Source organism: Dipteris shenzhenensis, chromosome 25 (assembly GCF_047967505.1).
Source record: "Dipteris shenzhenensis isolate YYH24624 ecotype China chromosome 25, Dip_SZ_1.0, whole genome shotgun sequence".
NCBI lineage: Eukaryota > Viridiplantae > Streptophyta > Polypodiopsida > Gleicheniales > Dipteridaceae > Dipteris > Dipteris shenzhenensis.
In genome coordinates this window covers 10951134-10966069 of record NC_141620.1, presented here as the reverse complement: position 1 = coordinate 10966069, position 14936 = coordinate 10951134, and the positions used below count along the sequence as shown (strand labels likewise).

Sequence of the window (14936 nt, the reverse complement as noted above, 5' to 3'; positions counted from 1 at the left end):
GAGTGCAATTGAATATTTATTGGGAGAAAAAAATATTCCAATTAGCCAATGTAAAATTGATCATAACATTGTGAGGCAGATGGCATCAGCTTTACCGTCAGCTAGACAGAAGGCTTGGGCGCATAAATGGGTGAAGGTAGAAGATGATGGATCTGAAATTCCTCCCTCTATGAGAAGTGACATTCCGGAAAATGTGTATGCATATGCACAAAAAGTCATCAATAACCACACTCTCAGAAAAGAAAAAACTTTGAACAAGGGCTTTTATTTCATACATGAAATCATTTCAGAGTCTCGAAAGAGTGTTGAGTGCAAGGGAGTTTCATTGAATGATTTTTTGTCCGACAACACTGCTTGGGAGAGACCTCAGCTTTTCTTTGTCTATGAAATATCACCGGATGACATCCATCAACTCCTTGATAGAATATTACATACCACCATTGGTAGAGTGGGACAATGTAATATAGTCATATTTGCTGATAAAGATGACAAGGAATAAATGTCTGCTACCCTAGAAAAACAATATGGCAATGAGCTCAAGATTTACAATGGGATATACTCAAGAAAAAGGGACAAGAGAGAATGCGGTCTCAAGATACAGAGTCTAGAAACCTTTTTCTTATGCATGAAGAGCCCTTACAATGATCACTCCTTACAAAACAATATAAGAGGGAATGCAAAGAGATTGCAACTACTGCTAGAAGAGCATGAAGCTCCAAGTCCCCTCCATCGCAATGCAAATCACTATGAAAGGCCAGCAAAAAGTGCTGATCTTTTAATTAGTATGATGGAATTTTTGCTACCGTCCGGATGGGAAGTCACATTGTGCTGAATGGGACATCTGTTTGAAGCTCTTATCAGAAAAGGACACAATGTAAATATTATTGAGAGCCCTGCTTGCTTGGAATACCTTGATATTGTGGCTTCTCTCACAATAAAGTTTGATAAGAAAGGTCCGATCTCACATGAAGAGGATGACATAGAGATGATCATGTATGATGAGAGCAAGAAAGATGATGAAAATGATCAAAGCACTGGATATAATAGTGAGGACACCAGCGATAGCAAGGAAGCAGAATAAGATGGATATGACACTGACCTTGCCTCTGAAGGTTACATAAAAAGACCACGAAGATATGTAGAGGTATGAAAACTTATGTTTAATTTTCTTTATTCATTTAAAGGTCTTTTTAAATTTATAATTAATTTAAAATTTTGAATCTCATAATTATTTTATCCTTTTATAGGAGAAGGGAGAGGAGGAGGATGAGGAGGACATAGCTGGAGCAGAGAATATAGAAAGCTCATCTCAAGAAAGCAAAGCTGCTCTGGCTATCCGTCGGATGACTCTAGAAAATAGTCATACATTGCAGCAAATGGAGAAGTCATTTCAAGTTAGGTTTCAAGTTCGAGAACAACCTCTTACTTTTATATTCGATGAAGAGGACATTTCAATCCTCATAAACTTCAAGAAAGAGGTCAATGACAAGGTCATAATAGCCATCCTCAGGTTTGACACAAACTTTTTACTGACTTTATGCTTTTGTATTTCCATTGGATCAAATGAACTAATATTCTTTTCTTTTATTGCAGTATAGTTTTACAACAGCTTCCGCTATATATACAAAGATGTGCATATATGGTCGATCCTCTTGTTTCTAGTGTACTTAGCAATAAGCAGAAGACCATAGATGATGTTTTTAAGTGGTTGCAAACTATTTATTTGACTGCAGCACGAGTTATCTTTACCGCATATCACGAGGAGTGAGTATCAATCCCTACCTAGCTTATCTCTTACATTGTGGAGGATTATATCAAATAATAATTATTCTTAATTGATAATGCAGCTTTGCATTGGAGCTTGGTAATTGTGGACATCTTAGCCAAGCAATGCTTCTTTGTCAATTCAATAGCATCTATCCATGGCAGTGTGTCAGAGTAAGTATAACCTACTTGTGTCATAATTATGTCAATGAGATGCATCCTATGCAATGCGCACATTCATTTATGTTTTCTATTTTGATGTGTAGATCTGCTTGAAAGTTGGTAGGTGCTATAGATGCACTTATGCAAATGGAGGGTGACTTGGAAGATCAAATAGAGTATGTAACATGCCCTGCAGCGAAGCAGAATGATGACCACAGTTGTGGGTGGAGAGTCGAATATAACTGCTTTTTGCTCCTTGCTCAAATTTTTAATTTGAGAGGCGGTGAAACCTCATTGTCCACATATACAGACTTGCATCTATATGCATTTATGTCATCTATCATTAAGGAATTTATTGATAACGTGGTGGAGCATCCAGAGGGAACATTGGTTGCTACGCCCATAAGTTGTCCTGATGTAACCGCTGTATTGGACGAAATGGGGAGCTCTTCTGAGGTTAGGGTCGTCATCATTAGCAAGCAACCTCGTGTTTTGACTTTTGGTAGCGAGGAAGTTACAATCCTCTCCGACCCTTTGAAAGAGGCTAATGACAAAGTCATGATGGCCATCCTCAGGTTTGATATGAACATCTCTTGGCTTGATACTTCAATCATTTGATTCAATCTGCTTCTAACATTTGTTTATTTATTGCTGCAGTACGGTTATATCTCATTTTCCTAGATCAGTACAGAATCGCGTCTGTATGCTCGATTCTCTTCTTTCAGCTGTACTTAGTGATACCAAGAAGACAGTAGATGATGTTTGTTCAATTCTACAACCTTTAGACTTGGATGGCATACTACTTGTCTTTATGCCATACTATGAGAAGTAAGTATGGTCTCAATCTTTCTTTTACTCTCTTATTTATAATATTGTGTTAATTAATACTTAATATTGTGATAAATCTTATCGCTCTTTATTGGTGATGTAGTTCACATTGGAGCCTGATAGTATGGGACCTTGATGACAACCATTGTTGGTTTGTCAACTCAATTACAGGCTTTCACGGGGTGTTCAAGTAAGTGTTCTTTTATCATATCATTATGAACATCCATCTTACTATTTACTACACAAATTCACTTTGTCATATGTCATGATTGATAGGTCTGCAAACAAGTTAGTTTCTGCGATTATGAAAATCAGGGAGCATCAAGACCAACCAAATTTCCAGACACGCCTCGCAGTGGAGCAGAAAGACATGTTTAGTAGTGGGTGGAGAATTGCCTACAACTTCATGTTGTATCTCAATGAAATTTTTGAACATGTCTCCATAGAAGCATATACCAAGCTCGAGCTACAAGATTTTGTGGCTAAGACTGTTCACTATCTAACTGTTATCATTGGGAAACAACATGCTGGACTCAATGAAGAACCAGAGGGAGCCAAAGAAAAAGAAGAGACAATTCAGTCTCCTTCTGTATCACAGCCTCAAGTAGAAGCATTACAGTCTACACTTGAATTAGAGACTCAATGCATTCTTTCTACACAAGAAGTGGAGACTCAATGTGCATCTACAACATGACATCTTATAAAGGAGGAAGAGATTAAGTCTATCCCGATTGCACCAGAAGTAGAATCTCAATGTACACCATCCACACAAGTAGGGACTTAATGCACTCTTAGAGAAAAACAGCCTCAAGAGGACTCATCAGACTCTATTCAGTTGTAAAACATGTAGAAAGAAACATGAGTCCTTGAAGATTTTTATCTTGTTTGTATTGATTAATGATAGTGTTTTTAAAACTTATGTTAAATGTTGCAATACATTAGGATATTTTATGATATTTATTCATTACAATACATTAGGTTTTACTTTTTTGAAAGTCTAATTTATTATGTACAATAAATATCTTATGATGAGAATCTAATAATTATATCATTCTTATGTTCCATCACTTTATTTTATAGATTTTAATGTACTCAAAATCTATCATTTATTATGTACAGCAAGTCTAACTTATATTATAATTAAAGAATATCTCATGATGAGATTCTAATAATTACTAACTTATATTATATTAAAAGAATATCTCATGATGAGATTCTATTAATTATATCATTCTTGTGTTCCATCATTTTATTTTATAGATTTCAATGTACTATCACTATCTTACATGTCTCAAATGTCTCCCATTACGGTCTTGCATCCCATCATTTTATTTTATAATGTCTCGCATTACAGTCTTGCATCTAGTCATCTCGCATTACGGTCTTGCATCTGTAGTTCTATAAATTCCCTAGTAGTCGTTCATCTTCTATATCTCACCCGCAGTAGACACTTCTTCCACTTTGCTCTTCTTACCTTACTCCTCTCCTCAAGCTTGCTCCTTCCTCTCCTCAAGCTTGCTCCTTCCATCTTGCCCGCAGCCTTGCCTCCTCTTCTCAAGCATACTCCTTTCATCTTGCCTTACCTCCTCTAGTTACCTTCCTCACTCTCGTTACCTTCCTCACCTCGTTCATCTTCTATATCTTTCCTCACTCTCGTTACCTTCCTCACCTCGTTCGTCTTCTATATCTCACCCGCAGCAAAAACTTCTTCCACTTTACTCTTCTTACCTTACTCCTCTCCACACTTCTTCCACTTTACTCTTCTTACCTTACTCCTCTCCTCAAGCTTGCTCCTTCCATCTTGCCCTCAGCCTTACCTCCTCTTCTCAAGCATACTCCTTTCATCTTGCAGCCATTATGGATCTTTTTAAGGTAATCGATTCTGTCGAGCAAGCCATTAGAAGCCTCAAAGAATGGATTGCCGAGAACCAAGGAAAGAGAGAGGAGAGAAAGCAAAATCCAGCTCCATTAACCCAGTACGAGAAGGATGACTTTGCTTGTCAGAAGGGCTTAGAGAAGGAAGAGGAAAGAAAAATAAGTATGGCTACTACTGAAATAGATAAATTGCAGTCATATAGGAGAGAGTTGATAGACTTTCAAAGTGAGATATCTTCACGTGTGGCTCGTTATGGAAGATTTTCCCCCGAGGAAGCGCAAGCCATTCGGAATAAACAAAGTGTTATGCAGGAGAAAATTCATCAATCCTTACTTCTCTTCTATAATTTTAACTACATCGATGAGGAAGAGATGAGCTCAGCTCTTGAATGGGTTGAATTTAGGCTAAGGACTTGAAAATAGAAAATTCATCAAATTGAATGGCTGTAGTCTTGAAAATCTCAGGCTTAACTTTTGAAGGTGTTTATTAACACCATTAAATATTAAGAGAGTTTACAACAACCGAATCTTATTTTTTCATGTAACTTATCTAGGCTGCGTTAAATTTTATAATTTTAGTTTCATGTCCTTAAACATATATATAAAAAAATGCTTGTTTTTATGTTTTTATATGTGCTTTGAAGATTGGGTTTTTCTTAAATTTTATCTGAAAACTAGTCCAAAAGTATATGTAAAAATGAATTTGTACATTGACAAGTCCAAAATTAATGAAATAAGTGTTAAGCCCTAATGACATGGTAGGAAAATTAATTCCCTATAATGTTTATTGAAGATGTGTCATTTTCAACCCTCAAATGCTTCACAAAGTCTTTTTGCCTAGATAACCATCAACCTCAAGAGATCATTGTTTTGTGGGCAAAAGAGTGGGGAAAGGTGGGAACAACATGCCACCTTTGCATTAAATCTTTTATTTCCAACAAAAGCGTTTCTCACATAACTGATGCACTCACAATTCTAATGCAAATGAAACACTCAAGGACATATAACTAGACTGGGTAGGCTGCCTTTAGACTAGATTGAAAGACTAATTTTGCCATCAACAAAGCAAAAACACTGAGAAAAAAGAGACAATGACATATAATAGAAAAGTAGGAGATTATGTTTTCTTAAATGGCTTTTTGAGTAGCACAATGCACTAAGAGATGGTCACAAATTAAATATACTTATTATCACATCCCTTATTCATTCTTGGCATTCATTCATTCATTAATCATTTCCTATATTCATAGTCCTTGGCATTCATTCATTTATTGCTCGCTCCTTATACTTTAGAGTCCCATTTTTATCATGGAGCACGTAACTACTGGCTTGAAATTGCACTTGAATCTAATGGATATGAGACACAAGACAGGGTCCATTAGGACCTAATCCTTCTTGCAAATGTCAAGGGTGACTTTGTCATGTCCACAAATTTGTGCCTTTTGGGAATTGAATCCCAACAAAAACATGAATAAGGCTATACTGACAAGAGCTCATACTTCATCCTTGGTTGCAACCTATATAATATTGTGAAATTGACTACACCATATGAATTATCATCCTTCGACCTTGCATCCAACTTGATTATCTTTGTTGCTAGTTTCGAATCTTCTCTCGCATCATGAAAAAGACAGGAATGTTATAAGAATTTGGATTGAAGCATATATATCTAGCACAAGGAAAGCAATTAAAATAGTTTTTATAATATTATATAATATAATTATTATAACCACACATAGTACATGTGGGGAGGCGACATGATTCCTTCTCCAAAGAATTGTGATCTGAGGGAATGGGCCCTTCCTCGTGCATCGAGATTAAGAACATTTAGAATGTTAGCATCGAGTAGCATCACGAATATGTGTCATGAATAGATAAGATACTGACATATTGCCTGAATTTCAATAGTCGTATTTGTATTGCAACTCGATTTATTAGTATCTTGCATGCACCAGTCACATAGATTTCTTTCACTTTTTGCAATCATGGAAACATATTGAAGCACACTATCGATTATTCTAAAACAATGCTACAATCCAAGTTTGACATAGGACTTGCAAGACCTAGCTTTTATCAATACTTTAGACATCAATTACTAGCTGGATTATTGGATTTAAAGCCAAACCTTGAATCATATGTTCATGATTAAATGATATCTATCGATTTTAGTTTTATAACGATGTGAACAGAAACACACCAAAAATGATCCATCGCTTATTGTCTGTGCTATCTAATATTGTGAAATGGACTACACCATATGAATTATCATCCTTTGACCTTGCATCTAACTTGACTATCTTTGCTGCTAATTTTCTCTCATGTCATGAAAAAGACAGGAATGTTATAAGAATTTTGGCTCAATTTTGCTCTACAAATTGGGGCTTTTGGGTCTATTGCAGGCAGATTGCATGATACTTTCAAATTTGTAGTGAAATTGGCAAGAAATTGTAGGCCATTTGATCACATTTGCAAATTACAGCTTAATTTGGGGCTTTTCTAGATTTGGGTAGCAAGTCTTATTTTTTGCAGTTGCAATCCTTGAGGCTATCTTTTGGGTCACTTTGTCAATGCATTTTAACTTGTCCTATTTGCAATGGCTGGCAACAATCATGATTTATTTGGCATTCTTTGTGAAGATGACAAGTTGCATGGCACCAACTATTCGATGTGGTCTTATCTCATGAAACATATTCTTATTGCAAGAAATTTTTGGAACATTGTTTTTGGGATTGATTAGAGGCCAACCAATGCTGCAGTGGCTGCCCCTAATGATGGTCCCTCTGCAGGGGGGACTTCTCCTGATGCTTTATCCTCTAGCACCCTGTTGCTGCTCCTCCAACTCAAGAACAAACAAGATGGGATGCAAGAGATGCAAATGCAGATTCCTATATTACTTTATCATGCAAGAGAATCATTATTCCACACATCCGGTCATGCAAGACAGCAAAGGATGCTTGGGACAAATTGGCTTCTCTTTATCAGATTCACAATTGCATTAAATAAAAGATTTAAAGAAGAAATATTGATAAACATGAAATATTGATAAACATGAAGTGCATGGAAGGGCTAAGAACAAAAAACAAGAGAAGTCCATGTAACAATTCTAATGAAGCCACAAAATTTTAAAACCCACTTTTAAAGTTAGTGTGATGAATCCGATCCCCCCATCTATAAGCTTAGAATGTGTTCAACAAAACAAAGCTTAAACCAAAGTGAAAAGGTTATGAAAGCTGATGTTATTAGTCTTGACAGAATCAGCTGTTGACTAAAATGAGCATTAATCCTATGCCAATCCCTTTTCCTTTTAGCTTAAACAAACATAGATAAGTGTAGCTCAGGTTTATCTTGCCTGGCAAGCTTTTGAATCTTGGGTAGCAAGAAACTTTCAACTTTTGGTTTTTTAAATTGTTAAAGCATGAATCTTAAAAGGGCTCTGCCATGATTGTCTCAAAGTATGACTACACATCTTGGCAATAGACACTCGACTGGTCTTCAACACTTGATGTCTCAAAATCTCTTCACCTCTCCTCTCATTGTCCATTATTCAGTTCTCCCCTGTCTCCCTATCCTCTCCCGATCTAAGCCCTATTCAGGATTACGCTACGCTTAGAGATGCCCATGAAAATGCTACAAGTGAGCCCTTTTTCCTCCACCTGCTCCACATTTTGGAGAGGTATACAAAATAATCGATTCTCCTTCTACGTGATCGACTGAGACTTATGAAGCTCCCTTATGACATTTTGATTAGAAAGATCTTTTGAAACTCTTGCTTCATGCCGTGGCCTACTATTGTTGCTTGAGTGTAGCTCCTACTCACGTAGGTGTGGTGAAACTTCACACTCCTTCAACTCAGCTGCTCTGCTGGGTCTCAAGACCACCTACAATTTAAAAGTTCCACTTAAGTAAGCCACACACACCTCTCTCTCTCTCTCTCTCTCTCTCTCTCTCTCTCTCTCTCTCTCTCTCTCTCCCTCTCCCTCTCTACCACTTGCATTATTCAAAGAAATAAAAAATAAATATTGATAAACATGAAGTGCATGGAAGAGCTAAGAAAAAAAATCAAGAGAAGGCCATGTAACAATTCTAATGAAGCCACAAATTTGTAAAACCAGGTTTTAAAGTTAGTGATGAGCCAGATCCACCCATCCATAAGCTGAGAATGTGCTCAACAAAAAAAAGCTTAAACCAAAGTGAAAAGGTTATGAAAGCTGATGCTATTAGTCTTGACACAATCAGACGTTGACTACAATCAGCTAAAGCATTAAAGCTATGCCAATCCCTTTTCCTTTTAGCTTAAACAAACATAAATAAGTGCAGCTCAGGTTTATCTTGCCTGGCATGCTTTTGAATCTTGGGAAGTACGAAACTATCAACTTTTGGTTTTTTTTACTTTTAAAGCATGAATCTTAATAGGGCTATGCCATGATTATCTCAAAGTATGACTACACATCCTGGCAATAGACATTAGGCTGCTCTTCAACACTTCATGTCTCAAAATCTCTTCACCTCTCCTCTCATTGTCCATTATCTAGTTATCCACATCTCCCTATCCTCTCCCTATCCAAGCCCCCTTCACGATTACACAATGCTCGGAGATGCCCATGAAATGGTTGCAAGCGAGCCCGCCCTTTTTTTGTCCACCTACTCGACATTTTGGAGAGGTATACAAAATAATTATTTCTCCTTCTACGTGATCCCATGAGACTTATGAAGATCCCTCATGACATTTTGACTTGAAAGATCTTTTGAAGCTCTTGCTTCAGGCCGTGGCCTCCTACTATTGCTTGAGTGCGGCTCCTACTGACGTAGCTGTGGTGAAACTCCACACTTCTTCAACTTAGCTACCTTTACTTGACGTTTGAGAGTGCTTGTGCTAGCAGCAACTTGACTCCATGGCTAAGCTCCCATGTAGTTCAAAATGGCTACCTCACAACTCTACGTGGTGTGTTCGTGGGTCTTCATGGGCTAGCAATTGGTCACACTGGTCTTCTCGCTTTTCGTGCTTAATCTTACATAGCCTGCATCATAACTGTTTTGTCTTGTTCTCTAGTGCAATTTATTGTGGTTTTTGTAGCCCTCTTTGAGCAGCTTGTACTACAACACTCTCCCTCCTTGAGAGCTTCAAAGCTCCCAAACATTCTGCTATAACTTTTGCGGGTCTTTGCAAATCGGTTACACTACATGGCCGCCTTGCAGAGCTTTGTAGCTCTTTTGCTGTTTTTTTTTCACTCGGGCTTCAAAGCATCAATCATTGTGTTGTCTCTTTGCTGTAGAGATTGCTACAGTCAATCGCATAACCAATTGCAAGGTCATGAATGGTGGCATCACTAGGCCCTCACATTTTGTTGTAGTACCATGCTCTTCCTTCAGATCAACATGTTGTCACCGCTCTCTCAAGACCGACAACCTCATCAAAGCTCTTTCACCAGCTACAGCGCAACAATCACTTCGAATTTTTCCTTCCCGAGCAGCTGGGGAATCTCACTAGCCTCACATCTTTGGACATCTCAGAGAATAGCTTCAATGGGAGCCTACCTTCTTCCCTGGCTTACTTCACCACTTCAACTGCTCTTTCAATAGGTTGACTAGCATTGTTCTGGAATTCGCACATAGATTCAATGCTATGTCATTTGAGGGCAATGCTCGGCTTTGTGGCTAGTGCTACAATGCGTCCATCATTTGCGCGTTTCCCTCTCCACCTCCCTGATCAATTTCTCTCAACTCTCTCTTAGCTAGAAGTTTGCATCTGGAACACCATCAGCAGACTCTGCCATGGATTCTATAAGCAGAAATTGGTTGCCATAAAAGTGATTAGGCCGACCACAAAGGATGAAGCCTTGGCATCTCGCTTTGATACACTATTTTGCCATAAAGTCGCATTGTTATCACGTCTTCACCATCGAAAAGGAGGCCCTTAAGCCTTCCTAGCCTTGGGAAACAGGTCTGTCGGAGAAAAAGCACTCAAACCCTTCCATGGCCATGTCCATGGGATCTTTCTGAGTCCTTCTCTTAAAGAACTCTACATGTGCCCCCGGGCGGCCGAGCGGGTGCCTTGCGTGTCCTCTTATTGTGCACTTATCAGGGCAACCGAACTTCTTCATCTACATAGTCATCGTCGACGAGGCTGCTATCAGCATCTTCGATTTGGAAGTCTTGACCGGATGAATCCGAGATGCCTAATGGACTGGGAAGCGCCTCTTCTCCAAGAGAAGCACTGGGTAGCATAGGCACCAGAAACTCTTGTTTTATGGACACGCTATGAAACAACATATTCTATTTTGTGGAGACGCTTCTCTATTTCAAGCTATTGAAATAGATATGCACTCAAAATGGTCGAGAACAAGGGAGCATCATGGGTCAACCTTGCAATACCTCCCCTATCTGACACTAATGCCTCGATGTAATATATTGGATCAGAAAAACATCGACATCGAGGAGACTGGGAATCAACACAGCCTCAATCGAGTTTCATTACGCATCTACGGAGAGACAAAGAGATAGAGAGAGCAAACATGCCAAGAGAGAGACAAAGAGGTACCTGGAGCATCCAAAATATAATCGCCACACTCTCTTGCAGCAGCAAACTCTCTTTTAGAGCACTTCAACACCACAGAGACAAAGAGATAAAGAGAGCAAACATGCCGAGAGAGAGACAAAGAGGTGCTTAGAGCGTCCAAAATATAATCGCCACACTCTCTTGCAACACTAGACTCTCTTTTAGAACACTTCGACACCACAATCTAGGCTCTCTTCCCTGACTCTAGGCACTCTAGACTGATCTCTTCCCAGAGAACTTCAACACCATTCTCTTTTGCACTAGACTCTCTTCCTAGAGCACTTCAACACCACACTCTTGCAACAGACTCTCTTGCGACAACCTTCACACTCTCTTGCAGCAGGCTCTCAAGAATGTGCAACGTAATCGCCTATCCAAGAGATATAGTAGCCCTCCAAGATCAAAGATTTCGAGCTGCATGGTTTCTTGTAACGGAAGGAGAGGCATGCGAAGGAGAGGCACGCGAAGGAAGGAGAGGAAGGAGCGAGAAGGTGCCATGTGGCAAGAGAGGAAGGAAGAAAAAGGTGCCACATGGCATAGCCCTTGGATCATCGCGTGGATCCTTTCCTTAAAGTATAGTAGAGATAGAGACAGTAGAGAAGAGTGCAATTGTCTCTCCTTCAACAAGGTGAATGATATATCTATCATTCATTAGGCTTGCCTGTGTGTGCGGAGAGAGCGCATAAAATTGGAGGCCCTAGGGTGAAAAAGAAGAAGGAGATTAAGAGTGTGCAAAGAGGAGTAAATGAGAATGGCCCAAAAGTGATAAAGGGACCCCAAATCATCAATACTTTGCAAGTGCACCAACCACAAATTAATAATAAGAATGATTTAATTTTTCCCATCTCACAACCACAACCTTCACTAAGGCCTACCCATGGCAGGCCAAAAAACCTGGAGGCGTTCCGCCCGGCTAGTCTGAACCAGCCCAAGCCTGGCATATTTGCCAATGTAGCGGGACGTGCTCTTAAGGGAAACTCGAACGGGGTGGCAAAATAATGAAACGTTGCGTGACGCTTGAAACGCGCTAGCCTGCTATTTTCATAAAGAGCCGCTATTGCGACCATCCGCCGTTGCCCATCCACCAATAATGGCTCTCCACGGATCGTTCTTTTTAACAGCCAATTCTCTCGACTGTGAACACAAGATCTTATAAACATCCGCGTCTAGTGCCCAGCCATGACTCGAGAGATTGTTCACATCCAGGGAGGTCAATGTGGCAACCAGATCGGCGCCAAGTTCTGGGAGGTTGTTTGTGATGAACATAGTATCGATCCCATTGGCTGCTACCATGGCGACTCCTATCTCCAACTGGAACGTATCAGCGTTTACTTCAATGAGGCGTCTGGTGGCCGCTTCGTCCCTCGCTCTGTCCTCATGGACCTTGAGCCTGGCACCATGGACAGCGTGCGAGCCGGGCCCTATGGCCAGATCTTCCGCCCTGATAACTTTGTCTTTGGTCAGACCGGTGCCGGGAATAACTGGGCCAAAGGGCATTACACGGAAGGTGCAGAATTGATCGATTCCGTGCTGGATGTGGTTCGCAAGGAGGCCGAGAGCTGTGATTGCCTTCAAGGTAGGGATCAAAACAAGGGATCTCTTCGTGCACCAGGCTCCAATCCAACCCTGTTTGCATGTTTTCCAGGATGGATCCCTTCTTGAAAATCTCGTAGTCCCTGTGCAACTGGTGATGATCAATCGCTAGACGATGTGTGGAATTGTTAATGCATTCAAAGCGGGGTTACAACGGGCTGCTTCTGGGGTTAGAGTTCTTTAGCAGCTATTCTTTTGGCTTGGGAACCGTATGATCAAGAGCATCATCAAACTCGCATTCCAGTTGAGTCTAGATAGACAAACCTTTCACGATTACAGGCTTTCGCCTCGATGAGAATCGTTGCCATGTCCATATGGCCGTAATTCTGATAGGTTAGTTTAATACCAACGAGAAGTACTATTAGACGAGGATACAGTTCGCGGACCGGTACCGCGCTGCTATCCTGTTGGATCTATATCCATAGCCTCGACTCATGACCACTTTGGCGTTACTATACCTGCTCAGAAGTGCAGATCCACCTCTCTTGATGCCAGACATCCTGTGTCCGACGATTCTACCTTTTCTAGTTGTCCCCTAAAGAAGCCTATAAACTAGCGAAACTTTTTTGCAGGATTTCAAGTTTGTCATTCGATGGGCGGAGGTACAGGCTCGGGCATGGGTACTCTCCTCATCTCAAAGATAAGAGAGGAGTACCCAGACAGGATGATGCTGACCTTTTCAGTGTTTCCCTCGCCTAAGGTTTCTGACACGGTGGTAGAACCATACAATGCAACACTCTCTGTTCATCAGTTGGTAGAGAATGCTGATCAGTGTATGGTCCTCGACAACGAGGCGCTCTATGACATTTGCTTTAGGACCTTAAAGCTTTCGACGCCTACTTGTAAGAAAGCAAAACTCTAGCTCCTGTTCGCGCGTACTCAAGACAGCCGAGCTCGCTGCGACAGCTCGGAATCCAGCTTTCCATTCTACCTGCAACATTGTTAACTCGGCTGACTCTTTTAATCATGTGCAGTTGGAGATTTGAACCACCTGATTTCTGCGACAATGAGTGGAATCACTTGTTGTTTGAGGTTTCCCGGCCAGCTCAATTCAGACTTACGAAAGCTCGCTGTTAACCTCGTCCCTTTTCCTCGTCTTCACTTCTTCATGGTGGGTTTTTCTCCCCTGACATCTCGAGGCTCTCAGCAGTACCGTGCTCTCACAGTGCCTGAGTTGAGTCAGCAAATGTGGGATGCCAAGAATATGATGTGCGCGGCCGATCCTCGACATGGTCGCTATCTCACGGCGTCCGCCATGTTTCGGGGCCGCATGAGCACTAAGGAGGTAGACGAGCAAATGATGAACGTACAAAACAGAAATTCATCCTACTTTGTGGAATGGATACCGAACAACGTCAAGTCCAGTGTATGCGACGTTCCACCGCGGGGACTAAAAATGTCAGCAACCTTTGTGGGGAACTCCACAGCAATTCAGGATATGTTCAAACGAGTGAGTGAACAATTCAATGCCATGTTCAGAAGGAAAGCATTTCTCCATTGGTATACGGGAGAGGGCATGGATGAATTGGAGTTTACAGAAGCAGAGAGCAACATGAACGATTTAGTGTCGGAGTACCAACAATACCAGGACGCAACCGCAGAGCTTGACGAAGCCGAATTTTTGGACGAGGATCCGGACAATGAAAATTATTGAAGAAAACCAAGCTGAATGCTCAGACGGGCGAATCAGGTATAGCTGAATGCTCACACAAGTGAATCAGCTAGAGCAGCTGCAAGTTGAAGATGAAGATGAAGATGAAGAAGAAGGTGAAGATGAAGGTGAAGGTCAATTAGGTGAAGGTGGTGAAGCTAAGAAGGCTCATGTGGCTGGGTTCATGGCCTTTGTTGAAGTCTCCATGGCTTCATGCCTCTTTAGAGAAAAGAGAGAGTTCCTTGGGCTTATCTCGGGACTTGATAGATAGCAGTTCATCTCCGGTCCTCTCCTCTGGTTACCCACTTTTTCAGTTAGTGCTTGTAATGCTAAACCTCACATGATTGGTGCTTTAGAGTATTACTTTTTGGGAATAAGATTTTGGGCAAACTTGTAGAACTTTAGCATACCGGAGTTCATCTCCTCTCCTCTTGGTAACCCACTTTTTTTGTTAGTGCTCGTAATGCTAAACCTTACATTGGTGCTTTAGCGTATAACTTTTTCAAG

General features: G+C 40.5%; 2 protein-coding genes across 2 annotated transcripts; one reads left to right on the top strand and one right to left on the bottom strand.

Annotated features, from left to right (window-relative positions):
* The first annotated feature begins 12364 nt into the window (after nt 1-12364).
* Nucleotides 12365-13855, top strand: LOC147885444 (tubulin beta-1/beta-2 chain-like). The gene is made up of 4 exons (XM_087397031.1): nt 12365-12761; nt 13058-13111; nt 13351-13549; nt 13753-13855. Exons 1-4 carry the CDS (start codon nt 12365-12367, stop codon nt 13853-13855), a joined length of 753 nt encoding a protein of 250 aa, XP_087253157.1.
* Nucleotides 13856-14014: 159 nt separating this feature from the next.
* On the bottom strand, nt 14015-14332 carry LOC147885443 (protein TUB21). Its single transcript, XM_087396948.1, is given in 1 exon segment — nt 14015-14332. A coding segment is annotated over 1 exon segment (318 nt).
* Between the last annotated feature and the right edge of the window lie 604 nt (nt 14333-14936).